The 20,100-nt window shown below is 43.8% G+C and overlaps 1 protein-coding gene across 3 annotated transcripts in view; it reads right to left on the bottom strand.

Annotated features, from left to right (window-relative positions):
- MASP1 (MBL associated serine protease 1) overlaps window positions 1–20,100 on the bottom strand; it is a 345,593-nt gene that overhangs the window by 256,849 nt on the left and 68,644 nt on the right. For 2 of the 3 annotated variants that reach the window (XM_063916501.1, XM_063916502.1), the window contains exons 3-8: window positions 15,046–15,223; window positions 11,167–11,298; window positions 9,009–9,205; window positions 7,753–7,900; window positions 3,973–4,091; window positions 3,548–3,626 (exon numbers count right to left, since the gene is read on the bottom strand). In XM_063916501.1, the coding sequence (XP_063772571.1) occupies window positions 3,548–3,626; window positions 3,973–4,091; window positions 7,753–7,900; window positions 9,009–9,205; window positions 11,167–11,298; window positions 15,046–15,223 (853 nt within the window). Of the gene's footprint in view, window positions 1–2,263; window positions 2,759–3,547; window positions 3,627–3,972; window positions 4,092–7,752; window positions 7,901–9,008; window positions 9,206–11,166; window positions 11,299–15,045; window positions 15,224–20,100 lie in introns of those variants that run through there. The other variant, XM_063916503.1, reaches the window with a different exon arrangement.

Raw genomic sequence — 20,100 nt, 5'->3', positions numbered from 1 at the left:
GGAGTTCTCTCATTCGGTGCTGCAGAGTCATCCGCACTCTCCCGCCCGTTTGGGAGCTTTGGTATAATCCCCATGGTCCTTACGGAGTTCCCAGCATCCACTAGGACGTCAGAGAAAATAAGAATTTACTTACCGATAATTCTATTTCTCATAGTCCGTAGTGGATGCTGGGCGCCCATCCCAAGTGCGGATTGTCTGCAATACTTGTATATAGTTATTGTTACAAACAAATCGGGTAGTTTATTGTTGGAAGCCATCTTTTCAGAGGCTCCTACGGTTATCATACTGTTAACTGGGTTCAGATCACGAGTTGTACGGTGTGATTGGTGTGGCTGGTATGAGTCTTACCCGGGATTCAAGATCCTTCCTTATTATGTACGCTCGTCCGGGCACAGTATCTTAACTGAGGCTTGGAGGAGGGTCATAGGGGGAGGAGCCAGTGCACACCAGCTAGTCTAAAGCTTTTACTTTTTGTGCCCAGTCTCCTGCGGAGCCGCTATTCCCCATGGTCCTTACGGAGTTCCCAGCATCCACTACGGACTATGAGAAATAGAATTATCGGTAAGTAAATTCTTATTTTTTAGATTTGTATTTGTTTTTTTTAATCTGAATTTTTATATTTACTCAGTATTTCATGTTGATATATCTGTTTAATTCTTTTTGTCAATTTATGCACCACCACATATATATATTTAATACAGGGGTATCATCTACACCAGCTGTCTGATGGATGCTCATTTAGGACCACAGAAGGTGTATCAGGCATGTAGTACCTATACGGAACAGGGGGAACCATGCCTCTGATAAGTTAATAAGCAGCCCCGCCACCACATCACCCTAAACAGCCCGAGATAGACTTACCCAAACACACGCAGCAGAGTCTCCTCACACACGCACTGGCGTCTGGTGACATCTACTGCGCATGTCTGTACAGCGCACGCGGGCATGTGCAGTACAAAGAAACAGACAGCGCGGAAAACTGAGGCATCGTGGTGACTGCTTGATAACGCAGTCACCGCTATGCGGGGGGAGAGATGATGCATGCTGGCGAAAACAGAAATGGGAGCGCACCCGTAAGGTGCGTACCTCCCAGCCCTACCGCAGCGACCTTTGATACATCACGTCCATTGTCTCTCTTTCTTTCTCCCTCTCTGACACTGCCTTTTTTCTCCCTCTCTCTCTGACACCTTCTCTCCCTCTCTCTCCATAATACTGTCTCTCTCTCCCTGACACTCTCTCTCCATCTCTCTCATCCTGACACTGTCTCTCTCTATTTTACACTCTCTCTCCCCCTGACACTCTCTCTCTCTCCCTCCCGAACATTCATTCTCACTTGCTCCTGTCTCTTCCTCGCTCTCCCCTCTCTTTCCCTGACACTCATTCTCTTTTGCTTCTGTCTCTCTTCCTCTCTCACTCCCTGATACTGCCCCATCTATCTATCTTTCTCTCTCTTTCCCTCCCTCCCTGACACTGTCTGTCTGTCTCTCTCTGACACTGTCTCTGCCTCTTTCCCTGATATTGTCTCTCTTTATTTCTTTCTCTCTCCCTGACAATGTCTCTGTCTCTCTCTGACACCTTCTCTCCCTCTCTCTCCCTAATACTGTCTCTCTCTCCCTGACACTCTCTCTCCCTCTCTCTTGTCCTGACATGGTCTCTCTCTCTCTCTCTCTCTGACACCTTCTCTCCCTCTCTCCCCCAATACTGTCTCTCTCTCCCTGACACTGTCTCTCTCCCCCTGACACTATCTCTCTCTCCATGACACTGTCTCTCTCACCCTCTCTGTTACATTATCTCCCTCTCTCTCCCTGACACACACTATTTCCCTCCCTCACACCCATTCTCTCTCGTTCTCTCTCTCCCTCTTTCTCTCCCTGACATGCTCACTCTCTTTTGTCTCTTTCTCTCTCCTTCCCACCCTGACACTGGCGGGAGGGGGGATTTTTTCTTTTATAATTCGTATGACCTTATAATAAGTTAGTCTAGTGATTTCCCCATAGAGTATTTAGCTAAATAATGTTCTTCTAGTCCCATATAATAATAAATGCCTGTAAAAAAAATCAACAGATTTGTATTTATTAAATCATTAAATATATTCAATATACAATGTAAAAAAGCTACTTCTGTCATTTTTTAACAATTGTTTACTTCATTTTTATTGAACACATAAATATAGCTATATATGTTTTGCTTATAAACAGAGCCATTGTGTGCGCTACAGACTTGATAGATCTTTTATAAATAAAATATAATAATAATAATAATAATGATAATAATAACAACAATAATAATAGCAATAATAATAATGAACAAACAAACTGAGTTTTCCTGAAAGAACATATGCTATATTCAGTAGCAAGATTCCTGTCAACATGCCCAGATTTTAAAATTTGACTCTTTAATGGAAGGAATGCTGCTTGAATGTTAAACCCAGAGCTAAGCATATGCAAATGACATTTTAGTAGAGCAGGCAGTCAGCAGACAGGCTGTCCGGTCTCTGTAATAATAATAATTGTTTCCTCTGGCAAATGTGCTGTGAGTACTTAATGAGAGCAACAGGCTGAACTGGTAGATGGAGCTGGCTGCTTATTGTACGGCCTCACTCTAGCCGGAAACCTTCCAGTGGTGTTTGACACACACATCTAGCTTGTGCTGTTAAAATAAGAGGTATACAAAATGTTCTGTAACATTGGGACAAATGACAACAGGCCAATGGCAGCTTGTTCTCATTCCAGTCTTCAGCTCATCCTGATATCTTTCTCTGCAGTTTTGTAAAAAAGGACAGCAAGAGAGGAATAGAAAGAGTGTAGAAGGGAGACAAAAAAGAGAAAAGAGGAAAGGGAAATTAGTATTCATGCAAGTAGGTTCCATGCAAAAACCCGACCACCAAAGTGTGTGTGTGTATATATATATATATATATATATATATACATATACATATATATATATATATATATATATATATATATATACACATATATCATTAACACTCTGAAAATGGAAGTTAATTGATTGTTTCATATGCAAGAGACAAGAGTGGGAAAACAGTTTGTCATGAACATTTCCTAGAATCCCCTTAGAGAGCATAAATGGTTATTATAAAAAGACTTGCAATGATCCTCTTTACAGAGTAGAGTGATTTACAGTCTTTCCCACGGCAAGAAGTGTTTCATGCTACAGTATATACATGTTGACTGTGCGGCATACTTTTGCAGAATATATGAGAATTTTGGTAACAGGCAGACTTGCACTCCTACTCCCTCCTTTATGAGAATCTATGCTTGCCTCTGCAAGTCAGAGTGTTTTGTGATTGAATGTAAGAACAAATTAATGGAATGCAGATAAAAAGACCTTAACACAATAAAAATGAAGCAGAAACATAGGTATTTAAAACCAGCAGCTAAGTCAATACATCAAACATTATGCATCCTTTAGTTATGGTAATAGTGCAGAACAGGCTTCACAAGATGGGTGAGTCACATACTCTGCAGATGTTGTATGAGTGTAAATGCAGATCTCAACAACAACCACTGAATTGTGAGTTTCTTACTTTGACATTTTGGAATCTGGTTACTCCATGTTCCATCTTTCCTGCATTCAATCTGGAAACTGTCCATCTCCATATTGTCCTAGGTAAACACAATGTTTATCTTATTCATTAAGTAACATCATATTACATTGCTACATACAACCCTTGGTGTCAAAAAAGTATCAGGCACTTCAAAGATTCTGCATTATAGATATCTCAACATTATTTCATAGTCTGCACTCATGGTTATCATAGATGCTACTGAGAATAATCGTGTACCATCATCAGGGGCAATCAATGGTCTTGTGATTCACGGTAAGTGCCCTGTCTCTGATATACCACAATAAATGTGTGATTATAAATATGATCAATTATTTTCCTCACCAATGTGTTGTTTGACTTACATCTATCCTTTTGAGGTGTGACTATGAATAAACCTTACTCACCTTTATAACTCTATACCCAGAGTTGCAGCTAATTACAGCTTGGTCTTTGAAGGTGTACTTTGATTGAGGAGGTTCGATTTTCCCGTTTAGTGGTGCCTGGAGGTCAGGACAGGAAATTCCTAAAAACACATTATGTTCAGAATTCTGTTTGGTACAGAGTTGCAATTTTTAGAATAGAGTGGGTAATTTTAATATCATTTAATAGTAGATAGTAATTAGCAGGTTGTTATTTATGTACTGCACTGTATATCTGAATGTGCATTGAATGACCCATATGACCAACTTAGTGGTTTCAGGGTTTGTGGGTGTTCAGTGGCCCACCTCCGAAGGGGCGGCTGTATCAACTACATTTATTTCAACCTTGGTTGTTCTGCCTACAAAAGTATTATATAAAGTATGTATTGTTTTGGAACAGTGGAGGTGATGGTTGTTCTGGGTCCAGTGTACATGTCTGAGCACTGGAGATGATGGCTGTTCTGGGTCCAGTGTGCATGTCTAAGCACTGGAGGGGATGGCTGCTCTGGGTTCAGTGTGCATGTCTGAGCACTGGAGAGGATGACTGTTCTGGGTCCTGTGTGCATGTGTAAGCACTGAAGGGGATGGCTGTTCTGGGTCCAGTGTACATGTCTAAGCACTGGAGGGGATGGCTGTTCTGGGTCCTGTGTGCATGTCTAAGCACTGGAGGGGATGGCTGTTCTGGGTCCTGTGTGCATGTCTAAGCACTGGAGGGGATGGCTGCTCTGGGTCCAGTGTTCATGTCTGAAAACTGGAGAGGATGGCTGTTCTGGGTCCTGTGTGCATGTCTAAGCACTGAAGGGGATGGCTGTTCTGGGTCCAGTGTGCATGTCTGAGCACTGGAGATGATGGCTGTTCTGGGTCTAGTGTGCATGTGCAAGCACTGGAGGGGATGACTGTTTTGGTTACACTGTGCATGTCTGAACACTGGAGGGGATGACTGTTCTGGGTCCAGTGTGCATGTCAAAGCACTGGAGGGGGTTACCGTTCTGGGTCCATTGTGCATGTTTGTGCACTGGACGGGAGGGCTGTTTTGGGCCCAGTGAGCATGTCTGAGCACTGGAGGGGATGGCTGTTCTGGGTCCGGTGTGCATGTCTAAGCACTGTAGGGGGTGACTGTTCTGGGTCCAGTGTGCATGTCTGAGCTCTGGAGGGGATGGCTGTTCGGGGTCTAGTGTGCATGTCTGAGCACTAGAGATAAGAGCTGTTCTGGGTCTAGTGTGCATGTGCAAGCACTGGAGGGGATGACTGTTTTGGGTACACTGTGCATGTCTGAGCACTGGAGGGGATGACTGTTCTGGGTCCAGTGTGCATGTCTGAGCACTGAAGGGGATGGCTGTTCTGGGTCCAGTGTGCATGTCTGAGTACTGGAGAGGATGGCTGTTCTGGTTCCAGTGTGCATGTCAAAGCACTGGAGGGGGTTACCGTTCTGGGTCCATTGTGCATGTCTGTGCACTGGACGGGGGGGCTGTTTTGGGCCCAGTGAGCATGTCTGAGCACTGGAGGGGATGGCTGTTCTGGGTCCGGTGTGCATGTCTAAGCACTGTAGGGGGTGACTGTTCTGGGTCCAGTATGCATGTCTGAGCTCTGGAGGGGATGGCTGTTCTGGGTCTAGTGTGCATGTCTGAGCACTGAAGGGGGTGACTGTTCTGAGTCCAGTGTGCATGTTCGAGCACTGAAGGGGATGGCTGTTCTGTGTCCAGTGTGCATGTGCATGTCTGAGCACTGGAAGGGATGGCTGTTCTGTGTCCAGTGTGCATGTCTGATCATTGGAGGGGATGGCTGTTCTGGGTCCGGTGTGCATGTCTAAGCACTGTAGGGGGTGACTGTTCTGGGTCCAGTATGCATGTCTGAGCTCTGGAGGGGATGGCTGTTCTGGGTCTAGTGTGCATGTCTGAGCACTGAAGGGGGTGACTGTTCTGGGTCCAGTGTGCATGTTTGAGCACTGAAGGGGATGGCTGTTCTGTGTCCAGTGTGCATGTGCATGTCTGAGCACTGGAAGGGATGGCTGTTCTGTGTCCAGTGTGCATGTCTGATCATTGAGGGGATGGCTGTCCTGGGTCCAGTCTGCATGTCTAAGCACTAAAGGGGATGGCTATTCTGGGTCCAGTGTGCACGTCTGAGCACTGGCGGGGATGGCTGTTCTGTGTCCAGTGTGCATGTCTGATCATTTGAGGGGATGACTGTCCTGGGTCCAGTCTGCATGTCTAAGCACTAAAGGGGATGGCTGTTCTGGGTCCAGTGTGCATGTCTGAGCACTGGAGGGGATTGCTGTTCTGGGTCTAGTGTGCATGTCTGAGCACTGGAGGGAGGTGACTTGTCTGGGTCCAGTATGCATGTCTGAGCACTGGAGTTGATATCTGTACTGGTTCCAGTGTGCATGTCTTAACACTGGAGGGGATAGCTGTTCTGATTCCAGTGTGCATGTCTGAGAACTGGAGGGGATGACTGTTATGTGTCTAGTGTGCATGTCTGAGCACTGGAAGGGATGTCTGTTCTGGATCCAATGTGCATGCCTGATCACTGGAGCGGATGTCTGTTCTGGGTCCAGTGTGCATGTCTGAGCACTGGAAGGGATTGCTGTTCTGGGTCTAGTGTGCATGTCTGAGCACTGGAGGAGGTGACTGTTCTGGGTCCAGTATGCATGTCTGAGCACTGGCGTTATCTGTACTGGTTCCGGTGTGCATGTCTTAACACTGGAGGGGATGGCTGTTCTGGTTCCAGTGTGCATGTTTGAGAACTGGAGGGGATGACTGTTCTGTGTCCAGTGTGCATGTCTGAGCACTGGAAGGGATGTCTGTTCTGGGTCCTGTGTGCATGTGTAAGCACTGAAGGGGATGGCTGTTCTGGGTCCAGTGTACATGTCTGAGCACTGGAGATGATGGCTGTTCTGGGTCCAGTGTGCATGTCTGAGCACTGGAGGGGATGGCTGTTCTGGGTCCAGTGTGCATGTCTGAGTACTGATGAGCCAGTGTATGTGCACTAAGGACCTTATTCAGGTTCAGTTGCAGTTCTGCTAAAATAGCAAAACTGCAACTGGCTGCGATCGCATGCTGGGGGCCGCCTAGACAGGGCAAGGCCGCCAAGCATGCAAATACCCGGCAGCGATTTGCTGATTTGTGGAAGCCCCCCTGCCTCCGCAGCCAGGCTGTGAAGGAAAGCACAGGGGGGCACCAATTTTGGGGTTTGCAGCGACCATGTGTGATGTCCCAAACCTGACCACATTTCCCACGCCACACCCGCCCAATACCGAGACGATGCCTCCGCAATGCCACGTCAGGAAGAGGCATTCGCATAGTGAGATGTGATCAAATCTCCCTGATCCAAGCACGCGCAGTGCATGTCCTGCGTGCGCGCACTACGGCATCCCTGGGGAGAATGTGAACGTAACTCAGATACGTCCCAAGCTGAATCGGGCCCTATAGCCATTGTTGAAATTACTGGGGTGAAAAATTACAGTATTGCCCTGAACATTTGTACTGATTTTAACACTTTTGATATTGGCCACTCTCTTCTCAAATGCTTAATTCCCTAAATCTGCAGGACACTATCATATCCTGGTCATAATTCTACCTACAGTATCTAATCACTGTTTGTTTCCATGAACCCTCTGTGTCCTCTATGAATGCATCTATCTTGTGGCCAAAAGTGGAGAGTATGGGCCTCCTGGACCAGAGTTGCAGGGGTCCTGGAAGAGTCCCTAATATTGGCACATGTAGTGAGAAATCTCACCATCTATAATAGTAATAATACTAAATGGGTTACCTGTGACTGTATAAGACAGCCTCCATCCTCCATTCTCCCCAGAATTGTCACTATGGAAAAGAATCTGAACATTGTTGCTTCCAGTCTCTATTCTTCCTGGTGATTTCTCTCCACATATTGGTCCAAATTCTCTACTTCCAGCTTTGATCTGGCCATACACAACAAAATACAATAGAGATAACAATCATATAAAAAAAACCTATCTATTATATAATCTCCTGTTGCGCTGCAAGAATGCCCTGCCCCCTCCTCTCACAGCTCTCTCTGTCTGTTAGGACAGGACTATTCCCTCCTGTCGGCACCAACCGCAGCCAGCACTGCAATATTTTGTACCCAGCTGATACATTGTGGGACGGTCATGTTTCCACTTCTATAAAAGAAAAATGTGTTTTCTGTGTGTATTAGTTGGCGCAATGTTATTATTATAAAAGAGTGTAGAACATATGGGATATATTTGGTAGTATATTTTTATGACATTTATTATGCTGACATGCATAATGGCGACATGAGAATGTTGACATGGTCATAAAGTCAACATTGACCACATTGGCATTCATCATGTCAATACTGATAAAATATTGACACGATTAGACAAAAAAAGGCGCCCACTCTGCAGTGGTTATGTCACACAGTGGAGCGGCTGCTAACCTAGGGGTCCAGCAACACCCTAGAGGGCAACAATGGTCATGAGTACAGAAAAAATTGGTAGTTCCAAAGCTCCTAGTAATAAAACAATCAAGGGTATATTACCCAAGAAAAAAAAAAGCTCTAATTACTTATAATCATACATTTATTATACAGACACCAAAAACTTTTTCAAATTGTAACAAAACAGAAAGACTAAAAGTAAAAAATAACTGGCAAGGCTCTCGGTACAGTGTATAGCTCTAGGTACAGATGTACATCTGCCAGCTACGTGCACTCCCAGCGTGGCTAGGTGCGCTCACGTCTAACCACGCTGAGCTGTGTCTTTTACCATCCCATTCATAGTGAATGGTGCGCGTGCATGTCTAAGAAACAAGCGCATCTTAGACATGCATGCGGTCACAGCAAACGAGGCACATACATGCCTAGATGTAGCCACGATAAGCGTGGCTACATCTGTATATAAAATTGCATCACAAGACTCCTATGACAGTCGTAAATATTGTGCAAACATTGCAAAAGTCTAGCCGCCTGCGGGAACAACCCGTACAACCACACGTTAAGTGGTTAATCCCTTTGAAGTATGGAGACAAATGCAACTGATATTGTACCTTCAAGAAATCATATGGACATGACGTTTCCGGGTGATCTTCAATGTCAAAGCTGTCATCAAACTGAAGATTGACCACAAATCCTTCCTCCAGCTCAATTCTGTACAGACAGTCGGAGCTCTTTGGATATGGCCTAGGATAATCTGCACTGGAAATGATCCCACTTCTCTGTGTATACAGGTTATCACTGCACTCCACTGTAGTCAAACATTGAATACAATATTGTGATACAAAACACTGCATACAAACAGTGATACAAAATTGCTTTATTAGTATTTAATGGCTATGTGAGGAATTAGAGAATATTTTCATACAACACTCAGAATATTTATCATGCATGTCAATAGCTATGAAGACTTTATGTAATTTTGATGATAAATACAGACTATGATGAGGTATAACTTTTTTTTTTCAATAAAGCATCATTGTTAATTTACCACTAAACCCCACTCTATTACAAATACAGAAGCCATCCAGCATCTTTGGAATATGGGGGTCATTCCGAGTTGTTCGCTCGCAAGCTGCTTTTAGCAGCTTTGCACACGCTAAGCCGCCGCCTACTGGGAGTGAATCTTAGCTTATCAAAATTGCGAAGGAAAGATTAGCAGAATTGCGAATAGACACTTCTTAGCAGTTTCTGAGTAGCTCGAGACTTACTCGGCATCTGCGATCAGTTCAGTCAGTTTCGTTCCTGGTTTAACGTCACAAACACACCCAGCGTTTGGCCAGACACTCCTCCATTTCTCCAGCCACTCCCGCGTTTTTCCCAGAAACGGTAGCGTTTTTTCGCACACACCCATAAAACGTCCAGTTTCCGCCCAGAAACACCCACTTCCTGTCAATCACATTACGATCACCAGAACGAAGAAAAAAATCTCGTAATTCCGTGAGTAAAATACCTAACTGCATAGCAAATTTACTTGGCGCAGTCGCACTGCGGACATTGTGCATGCGCATTAGCGACTAATCGCTCCGTTGCGAGAAAAAAATAACGAGCGAACAACTCGGAATGACCACCATTGTTCTAATGGGAACTTAACTGATACAGGTCAAAGAGCTAAGAATACAGTCATTTGAACTAATGTGACTGACATTGTGATTAAGGGGGTTATTCAAAGTTGTTAGCAAACCAAAAAAGTTAGCAATTGAGTAAACCCCTGTTGCACTGCAGGTGGGGCAGATGTAACATGTGCAGAGAGGATTAGATTTGGGTGGGTTATATTGTTTCTGTGCAGGGTAAATAGTAGCTGCTTCAATTTTACACTGCAGTTTAGAGTTCAGTTTGACACTACACCCAAATCTAACTCTCCCTGCACATGTTATATCTCCCCCCCCCCTGCAGTGCACATGGGCCCTCATTCCGAGTTGTTCGCTCTTTATTTTTCATCGCATCGCAGCGATTTTCCGCAAACTGCGCATGTGCAATGTTCGCACTGCGGCTGCGCCAAGCAAATTTGCTAAGAAGTTTGGTATTTTACTCACGGCATTACAAGGTTTTTTCTTCGTTCTGGTGATCGGAGTGTGATTGACAGGAAGTGGGTGTTTCTGGGCAGAAACTGGCCGTTTTATGGGAGTGTGTGAAAAAACGCTGCCGTTTCTGGGAAAAACGCGGGAGTGGCTGGAGAAACGGGGGAGTGTCTGGGCGAACGCTGGGTGTGTTTGTGACGTCAAACCAGGAACGAAACTGACTGAACTGATCGCAGTGGCAGAGTAAGTGTCGAGCTACTCAGAAACTGCTAAGAAATTTCTATTCGCAATTTTGAGAATCTTTCATTCGCAATTCTGCTAAGCTAAGATTCACTCCCAGTAGGCGGCGGCTTAGAGTGTGCAATGCTGCTAAAAGCAGCTAGGGAGCGAACAACTCGGAATGAGGGCCATGGTTTTGTCAATTGCTTTTTTTGTTTGCTAACAACTCTGAATAACCCCCTAAATCCATCAATCAACAGTCCATTGGTGTAGAGCAAGCCCATGAAAGAGTCAGAGAAGCACCTGCCCTCTAACATGACGACCTGGTGCAGAGACAGACCTCTGAACAATAATGATTTTCATTTGCATGCCTTGCTTCACTTTCTCTTATTCTTATAAAGCAAATACAAAGGAGACAGACAACAATGCAGCATACACTCTAATACAACATATAAATGATATTATGAAGCACCTTTGCAAGTCCTGTTATCTGAGTGAAGAAGATAGCCAAATCTGCAGGAGCAATAGAATCCCCCAATATAATTGTGGCAGTGATGGTCGCACACCATGTCTTCATCACTTCGCTCTGCACATTCATCTACATCTGGGGAAAGATTAACAACTAATCAAAATATTATAATTCAGGGCAGTGTCGGACTGGGGTATGTAGGGCCCACTGGGGAAATGCAGTGATAGGGGCCCATACTTAGGGGTGTGGCCAGCCTACAAAGGGGGTGTCGCCAGCCTCCACAGAGGCTTGAAATACACAATAGTCTTGTACAGTGTAATGCAACATATCTACCATGTATAATACAAGTGCACAGTCTGGAGCCTGATCCCTAGAGGAAGGAGTGGGCACTCAGGCAGTGGGTGGGGCCCACCGGTGGTTTCCCCTGTATCCCTGTGGACCAGTCCGACCCTGATTCAGGGGATCGGTATGAAATACCTCTAATCAAAATCCCGACGGTTGAAATCCCAACAGCAATTGACCGATGGTCAAAATCCTGATAAGGTCAAAATCCCGACATGGACAAAATACCGACAAGGTCAATATACCGACATGTAAAATGCCGACAGGTCAAAATACCGACATGCTGTTTTCATTGTTTTGTGTGTGTGTATGTCGACATAGGTTGACATGGACACCATATAGGTGTACCAACCAAGTCCCCTCGCATGGCTCCGCTCGGGCACAGTGCTTCGCTGCGCTCGCCACACTATCATATTCCCCCTTCAGGTCCACTGGGATGGTAAAGTATGAACAAGTCGGTTTCAATAAAAAAATCGTGAAAAACTCATGTCGGCATTTTGACTTGTCGGCATTTTACATGTCGGTATTTTGACCTTGTCGGCATTTTAAATGTCGGCATTTTGTCCATGTTGGGATTTTGACCTTGTCGGGATTTTGACTGTCGGTCAATTGCTGTTGGGATTTCTACCGTCGGGATTTTGATTGGAGGTAAATTGACTTCATCCCATAATTCAGAATAGACATACACCTGACAAAAGGCATCACATGGCCTATACGTTACTTTTCATGTAAAATAAAATAACAGTGATATTCCCATTAAATACTGTATAAATTGCTATACTAGGGGTCTTTTTATTTATGTTTGTGTGCAATTCTGTGCTATAAACAGATTGTAGAAATAGGTTAAAGCGTATTTATGATAAGAATATGGGTTTTTATCCTGGACAAAGGGGTTATAACTGATTTTTCTTGCAGTCCCTGATTATCCACAGTTTACCACGAGTCCAGAGCCTGCTATGCGCTGTCTGCACAATTAGATGGCATCACTTATTCATAGCAATTGTGGACTCAGCAAAGCCAGAGAGGAGCATGCGTGTGGCGGTGTGCCCACTGGCTGCACATGTGCCTTTTACAGTGGCACTTGGCTGGCAACGTTAGGCTACCAGTGAAGTAGAGAAAACATGGTCAGAATTCAATTACCATGAAAATCTATCTAGTATTTCTCAATTGCAAAATTTGGAAAGATGTCATTTAAAACATGTCCTATCAATTGTTACCTCACCCCCAACTAAATAAATTTTAAAATCAGAAATAAGGTAGCTGGAAAACAGGCACAAGAATTGTCAACAGCACATAGGACACAGAATGCTTGTCCTTATGGAGGTAATTGATATCATTCTTAAGAAATATCTTCTTTAGCCATTTTAAACACTATGGTGGTAATTCTGAGTTGATAGCAGCAGGATTTTTTTTAGCAGTTGGGCAAAACCATGTGCACTGCAGGGGAGGCAGATATAACATGTGCAGAGAGAGTTAGATTTGGGTGGGTTATTTTCATACTTGCCTACCTGACCCTCTCCATGAGGGAGAAAATGCTCTGTTCCTGGACTTTCCTGGTAATGTATGATTGCCATCACCTGTGGTGAGCTAGTTAATTGATAAGAAAGGTGTTTCACCACAGGTGATGGCAATCATACATTACCAGGAAAGTCCAGGAACAGAGCATTTTCTCCCTCATGGAGAGGGTCAGGTAGGCAAGTATGGTTATTTTGTTTCTGTGCAGGGTAAATACTGGCTGCTTTATTTTTACACTGCAATTTAGATTGCAGATTGAACACACCACACCCAAATCTAACTCTCTCTGCACATGTTATATCTGCCTCCCCTGCAGTGCACATGGTTTTGCCCAACTGCTAAAAAAAATCCTGCTGCGATCAACTCAGAATTACCCCCTATATCATTTTATTGAATTTAATGGGCAATATTCAATTATTATATTGCGCCTGATCTCCCATCTAAAGTGACGGGAGATTGCAGGGCGATATTCAGTTGTCCCCCGTTTTTGCTCATATTGCGCCCATAGCAGCTGGGTTTAGGCACGTAAAGTGGCTAAACCAAAAGAAACTATTTGGAGTGACACGAAAAGTCACATTTGGGTTACAAAATGGGTCACTTTTTGTGCATTTCAGCTCGCCACCTCCGGGTGTAGCGAGCTGAAATGATGATATCGCGCCCGTCGGCAGAAACATTTTAATAACTGCCAGTGGGCACGATAGCGGGGGAAACATTTTAATTCCGCCCATTGGAGGCATTTATGAGTATGATCAATAATCTCTATGATGATAGACCTTCTAACCATGTTTGACATGTGGTGGACTACAGTACTATACCAGGGGATCTGGGCTCCCATGGAAAAGTATAAAACGTGACTAGCTAAAACATCCTGCGGTGCATAATGTGTGCTGTCCTTTTTTGCCAGAACATTATGGAGGCTTTATGAAAGTGATCAGGGGCGTAGCCAGAACTTTGTGGGCCCCATAGCAACATTTTGAAGGGGCCCCCCATCCCAATGCTTCTAACGAGACACTTCTCTGCAGCAGTTGTTCATTTTATGCCCTATAATAGTGCCCTAGTTCATTTTCTGAACCATAGTAGAGCCTTATTTAATGTTATGCCCCATAGTAGTGCCCTAGTTTCTTTTATGAATCGCAGTAGTGCTTAAGTTCACCCTATGTCACATTTCAGAGCTGCCAGTGCACATTATGCCGCACAGTACCCCCAATTCCCATTATGATATATAGTGCTCCCCGTTCATATTGTGCCTCATTACAGTGCCCCGGTTCATATTATATAACATTAAAATGCCCTCCAGTTCATTTTATATCAAACTACAATGAGCAGGTCCAGGGGCATACCTATATATTGCAGGCACCAAGGAAAAAGTTTGAAAGGACCCCTACGTACCACGCAATGGCGAGAAATGTATATAACACATGTAACTGTGACGGGGAAGGTGGGCCCCATAGCAGCTGCACTGCCTGCACCTATCGTAGCTACGACCTTGAAATGGATTCGAGTCAGGAGTATACAGAGCAAAAGGCAAGACTGGTGCAAATTGTGGAAAGTCTTTCCCTGCTTTGGGTGTTATGTGGGTGTCTGGTCAGCGTCCACTGCACTTGGCAAGTGTCATCCAGGCCAAACAGTAGTTATGGCTTGGTGGACATAGTTAACTGAACAGGAGGTATAAATCTCTTGATTTGCCTACAGTTTACAGTGCCAACCTGTACGGCTCTGGTGGACACAGTTAACTAAACAGGCGGTATAATTCTCTTGATTTACATACAATTGACTTTTATGAGCCTCTAAAAACATGAATAATATAGTATATCTTCATATAGAACAATATTTAAATATTAGTTCTATATCATGCCTATCCATCAAATAATGTACTAGATAAAAATATACAATTTTATCTAAATAGGAACTTGCTAAATATACCATAATCATATTTACCGATTTATTTAGCAGGTACTTGCTAAATAATATATCATTAATTATTATTAGATTATCAACTTCAAATTCAGACAGGAGAAAACATACCAACTGCACTATAATGAGCATCAAATCCTGTGTAACGTTCTTCATTGGAGAAATCTGACCTGAAGGTTAGGCTCAGAAAATTCCCAGGGGACACAATCACCTGCTTCCCTGGAGCCTGCTCTGTGTCAGTACTTTCTCTTCCACAGAAAACAGCCAAAACTTGTTCATCGGTCTCCACCTGGAATCCAAATAATAGCAAACACTCAGAGCATTCTGCTGATCCACAGTTCAATCCCAAGCATGGATACAATACAAGATGGCAAATACAGTATCAGGTTTACAGTCATATTTGAATGACATATGATTTTAAAAGTATTTTAAGGGGTTCGGTATGAAATACCGGTGGTCGGAATTACTCACAAATTTAAAAGCTATAGTATCTGATTTTGTAAACTGAGCTCCTACTGTGATTAACTGCTTCAAAACAATACAGTATGTATGTTTTATACAAAACATGTAACATTGAAAAAAACAGTTGGGAGTAAACCTAAAAAGCAAGTACCTTTGCACCTTGGCAAAAACATGTAACAATGCAGGTGGGGCAGATTAAATAAGTGATGAAAGATTTAGAGTTGGGAGGGATGTGTCCAAACCCAAATTTAAATTGAGGTGTAAAAATAAAGCTGTCCAGCATGTGTGGGCGACATGCAAAAGCAGCCAGTATTTACACTGCATGCAGAATTTTTTTATACATAAATAAAAAATAATAATAAAATTTATTTGCACCCCTTGCACTGCACCATGGTTTGTTCATGTGCAAACGAACTTGTTCCTTTTTTATTTTCTTTGCTCCCATCTCAGAAAAAGGCCCATATAGAGTGCATTATGCACAAGCAAAACCAGGGGCAAACCTAGGATTTTTAGAGGGGGGTTCCAAATGCCTGACTTTAGAGCGAATGTGGCCACCCCAGGAAGAGGGCATGATTATCACTTAACAATCTATAGTCTGCTCCATGCAAAGTTCAGAGCACCCACCCGTCAGTTTCATGGGGGTTGCTAAATTGTGAAATTTACCAAATTTTGAAGCTTGACTCCAGTAGCTAATGCCGTCTTCAGATGGCGTTAGCCATTAAAGCCTATGGACTAAATTGATACTTGCCTACCTTAGAATTTTCGCTCCAGAAGAAATCCAGAGAGGAGATGCAGGTGGGAGGTGAGGAGGAGGGGCTAATTGTGTCATTAGACTCCGCCCCTCACTGCAAAATTGTCATTATTGGTGCAAATTTGCCTAGGGGCAGGGACAAAATGAGGCATTTTCATTGAGACATGTCACCAAGCCCTGCACCCCTCTGGACATCGGAAGTCTCTATACCCCATTCTGCCCACTTCACTAGGAAGTGGGCAGGATGCGGGAAGGTTGCCCACTCTTCCAGGGCTGCAGGGGACTACCCGGGAGTGTAGGCAATTAAGGGAGCAATCGCCGGCTGCGAATAGTTACAGCCCAGCATGACATGCAGCAAGCCATGTTGCAGCATGCTGCATCCCTGCAAAGATGAGCATGGCTACATTTGTACACAATACTATCGGAGCCCCTGCCCTGCATGTGATTGATGGTAAACTATTACTGGTGTGATATGCAGTCTCATATGCATGCTGTATGTCCATGTAGAACCTGCTGTTTCCAGGGAGAAAAATGTAAAACTATAATGATACTAAGCAAACATCACCAACTGATATAGAGAGACCCCTGTCTAGCATATTGGGGAGGAAGTAAATAAGGAAAGAAAATACAAGTGTAAAATAAAGTGTTGTTGAATCAGAAAGACCTCCAAGACCCTTAACACAGTGTGATTCAACTGGACTGTTGTGTTCCATTATAGTCCAGGCACTTAATAAGAAAAAAACAAACAAGCAAACAGAAAATATCCACATAAAGAGTAAGTCCACTGAAACATTACAAGTGCCCATCGGTGAATGAATGTGACCAGAGAGTAAGGTGGTCTTACCTCAGGTTTTAGCCAGGCATGCTTAAAATGCCGGCTGTCGGAATTCCGGTGTTCAGGAGACTGACGCCGGAATCCTGACAGCTGGTGAAATACCGACTGCCGAAATCCCTCCCGCCGACCGAAATACCCACTCTGTTGGTGGGTCCATGCCACCAATCGAATGGGAATAGAACCTGTGGTGAGCGGAGCAAGCCACCGGGCCCGAAGTGTGGCGAGCGCAGCGAGCCCACAAGGGGACTTGCTGCCGGGATTCCGGGCAGATGGGGTGCCACTGTCAGTATACTGACAGCCGCCATCCCGTCTGCCAGTAAATCATAACTGACCCCATGGCCAATGTGGAAAATGCTTGTGATTTCTTGGCAGCTTTGGTAGCATTACATTCACATTTTTTTATGAATAAAGAGTTAAGTACAAAGTATATACACCAGTTCATGCTGTTCTATTCCTGGTAAAAAGTCAACCTCCAGGTCATTGTCACTTGCTGTAAACACTCTGAGATAAAACGTTCAACTCTTGATCAAATCCCAGCACCGCTCAGTAAGTCAGCAGTATACACCGACTGAAATTTTCATTAACATCATTATAGATCCAAGCCTTGCTTGCAGCAGTTCATACGCATAATCTGCAGTGAATATAGTAACCTCTGCGTTACAGGCAATGCTGACATTCGATGGTGAATAAGTACAGAAAGGGCATTTACCAGAGCCCCTTGTTCTAAATTGTCCGGCATGAAGCCATTCTCTACATTCTCTTGTGATTTTCCACATACAGTTTACTGTCTGTTAACTATATGATAACTAATGATATAATATGAATTATACACATGGTCTAGGCATTATAAAATGCTAGCTTACTTTTAAAATCCCGCCCCCCCCCCCCCCCCCCGAGTACAGCACTGCAAAGAAAGGCACACATGTTACGTGCTCACACATTCACCACTGGTCTGCCCTAAGGCAGAGAAAGCTGTGTGGGGGCCGGCAGTGTGATCAAGTCTGTGTGTCCGAAGGACAAAAAAAAAATGAAAAGAAAAGAAAAAAACCATACTTACCTACAGTACCTAGGGACCGGTGATCGGTGCTCTGGTGCGGGCTGATGGTCATCGAGTATGAGGCTCTGGTGCGGGCTGCCAGTCATCGAGTATGAGGCCATACCGATGACAGTGGCATTATTACTTCTTTCTTTCTGCTTCTGATTCCTCTCCCTATGCAACCAAGCATCTGACTTGCCTTCCTCATTGCTTTGTTACATTGCTTACCTGCCTTTAAGTCAGACAGTGTGGTATATTTGTGCCATGTTTGAACTGCTATGGAATCCATACCTCCTGACTGTCTCTATTTTAACAGGGCAGTCTCATTATTTGGACACTGTCTCGCTGTCCCTCCCACAGGCCGCAGGGCCCGGGAATTGGGGGGGGGGGGGGGTACAGGTGGAGAGCCTGTGATCACAGCTGCTCTGCACAGCAAAGCAGCTGATGATCTCTGAATAGATGCTGTGTTACAGTGCCGTGAGCTTGGGGGCTTGCCAGATGCTGTGAGAGCACTGAGCATGGCCCCAAAATGATTGAAATGAGGGCCCTGGCGCAAGACCCTGCCCCTTCTTGATTTAAGTCTCTTTTTTGGAAGTATCCTAAGTCATAGAACGTCAAAGTTGGGAGGTATGGGAATCAGTGATTGAGCTTAACAGTGTAAACAGTGTAAGCCATTTTAAGAGAGAATCATAAACTTATTAAAGAACACTTTGGGGTTGAGCTATTGATACTGTGAAGTGTTGAAGATAATTGTGCTATTGAAATTGGAACTGTGTTTATTCCACCTTATCATTTGTAAACTAAAGCTATTGTTTCTCTGGAATAAGGAATACCAGCACTAAATACCAATCCTATTACTATTGTCTATTGTGGATTACAAATACTGTACATGCATGTTATAGCATATCTCCCAACATTTGGGTTTTAGAAATAAGGACTCTGTGTGTGCAACCCCCATAGTCACACTCCACTGTAAAGATATGGTGCATACAGCATCTATTAACCCAAGAGAACTACGGTATAGTACTACACAACCTATTGCAAATTATAAAACTATGCCAGATCTTGTAAGACTGCTGTAGGGTTAAGAATAGGTGGAGTATAGTGTTTGGCTTCATAATGCACACAGTATTTTGCCAGTGGTGTTAAATCTGGAACCTGAGCCGAATATTGGTCACACATTTCATTTAAATGGTCAAACATTTTGAATAATGGCCAATGAACTTCTTGAGGGTTAATTTGTTGAACATTACTCATTGGGGGTCATTCCGAGTTGATCGCTCGCTAGCAGTTTTTAGCAGCCGTGCAAATGCTTTTTTTCACAGAGCGCCGGCAAAAATGTTTTGTGTAGTTTCAGAGTAGCTCAAAACCTACTCAGCGCCTGCGATCACTTCAGACTATTCAGTTCCGGATTTGATGTCACACACCCGCCCAGCGACTGTGTCATGTCAATCACTCTGCGGCAACCAGTGCGACTGAAATGCATCGCTAGACCTTTTGCAAAACTGCATCGTTTGTTGTGCCTGTATGTCACGCATGCGCATTGCGCCGTATACGCATGTGCAGAACTGCCATTTTTTAGCCTGATCGTTGCGCTGCGAACAAATGCAGCTAGCGATCAACTCGGAATGACCACCATTGTCATGGTGAAAATCCCCAGTGGTGTTATATGAATGTAAATGAAAAAGAGGTCCAATCATTACTTGATTCGGAATTATGACTAGAATAATCCAATCCCTTGTAACTCATAAAGTTAAACATTCAATAATTATGGGAATGAAACATAAATGAGGACAATAAAGATTACTGTATTGTTGAGGTTACCATGGTTACTACTTAGTATTCTGTCAATTATTTGTGGTTCACTAAATGTTGAATAAAGTGGTGCTAAGATATTTTTGATATTTCTTTGATTTGAGGGTATTTATCAATTTTGAGTTCAGTTGTAATGATTTTGAATGTATAGTTGCTTTATCTAACATACATACTAATATAAGGGAGATCACAGTGGAAATGTTAAATCTAAGGGGGTCATTCAGATCTGATCAATGCTGTGCGTTTTCACACAGCAGGCGATCACGT

This window comes from Pseudophryne corroboree, chromosome 4 (genome assembly GCF_028390025.1).
Source record: "Pseudophryne corroboree isolate aPseCor3 chromosome 4, aPseCor3.hap2, whole genome shotgun sequence".
Taxonomy (NCBI): domain Eukaryota; kingdom Metazoa; phylum Chordata; class Amphibia; order Anura; family Myobatrachidae; genus Pseudophryne; species Pseudophryne corroboree.
This window is presented reverse-complemented; position numbering and strand designations above follow the sequence as displayed.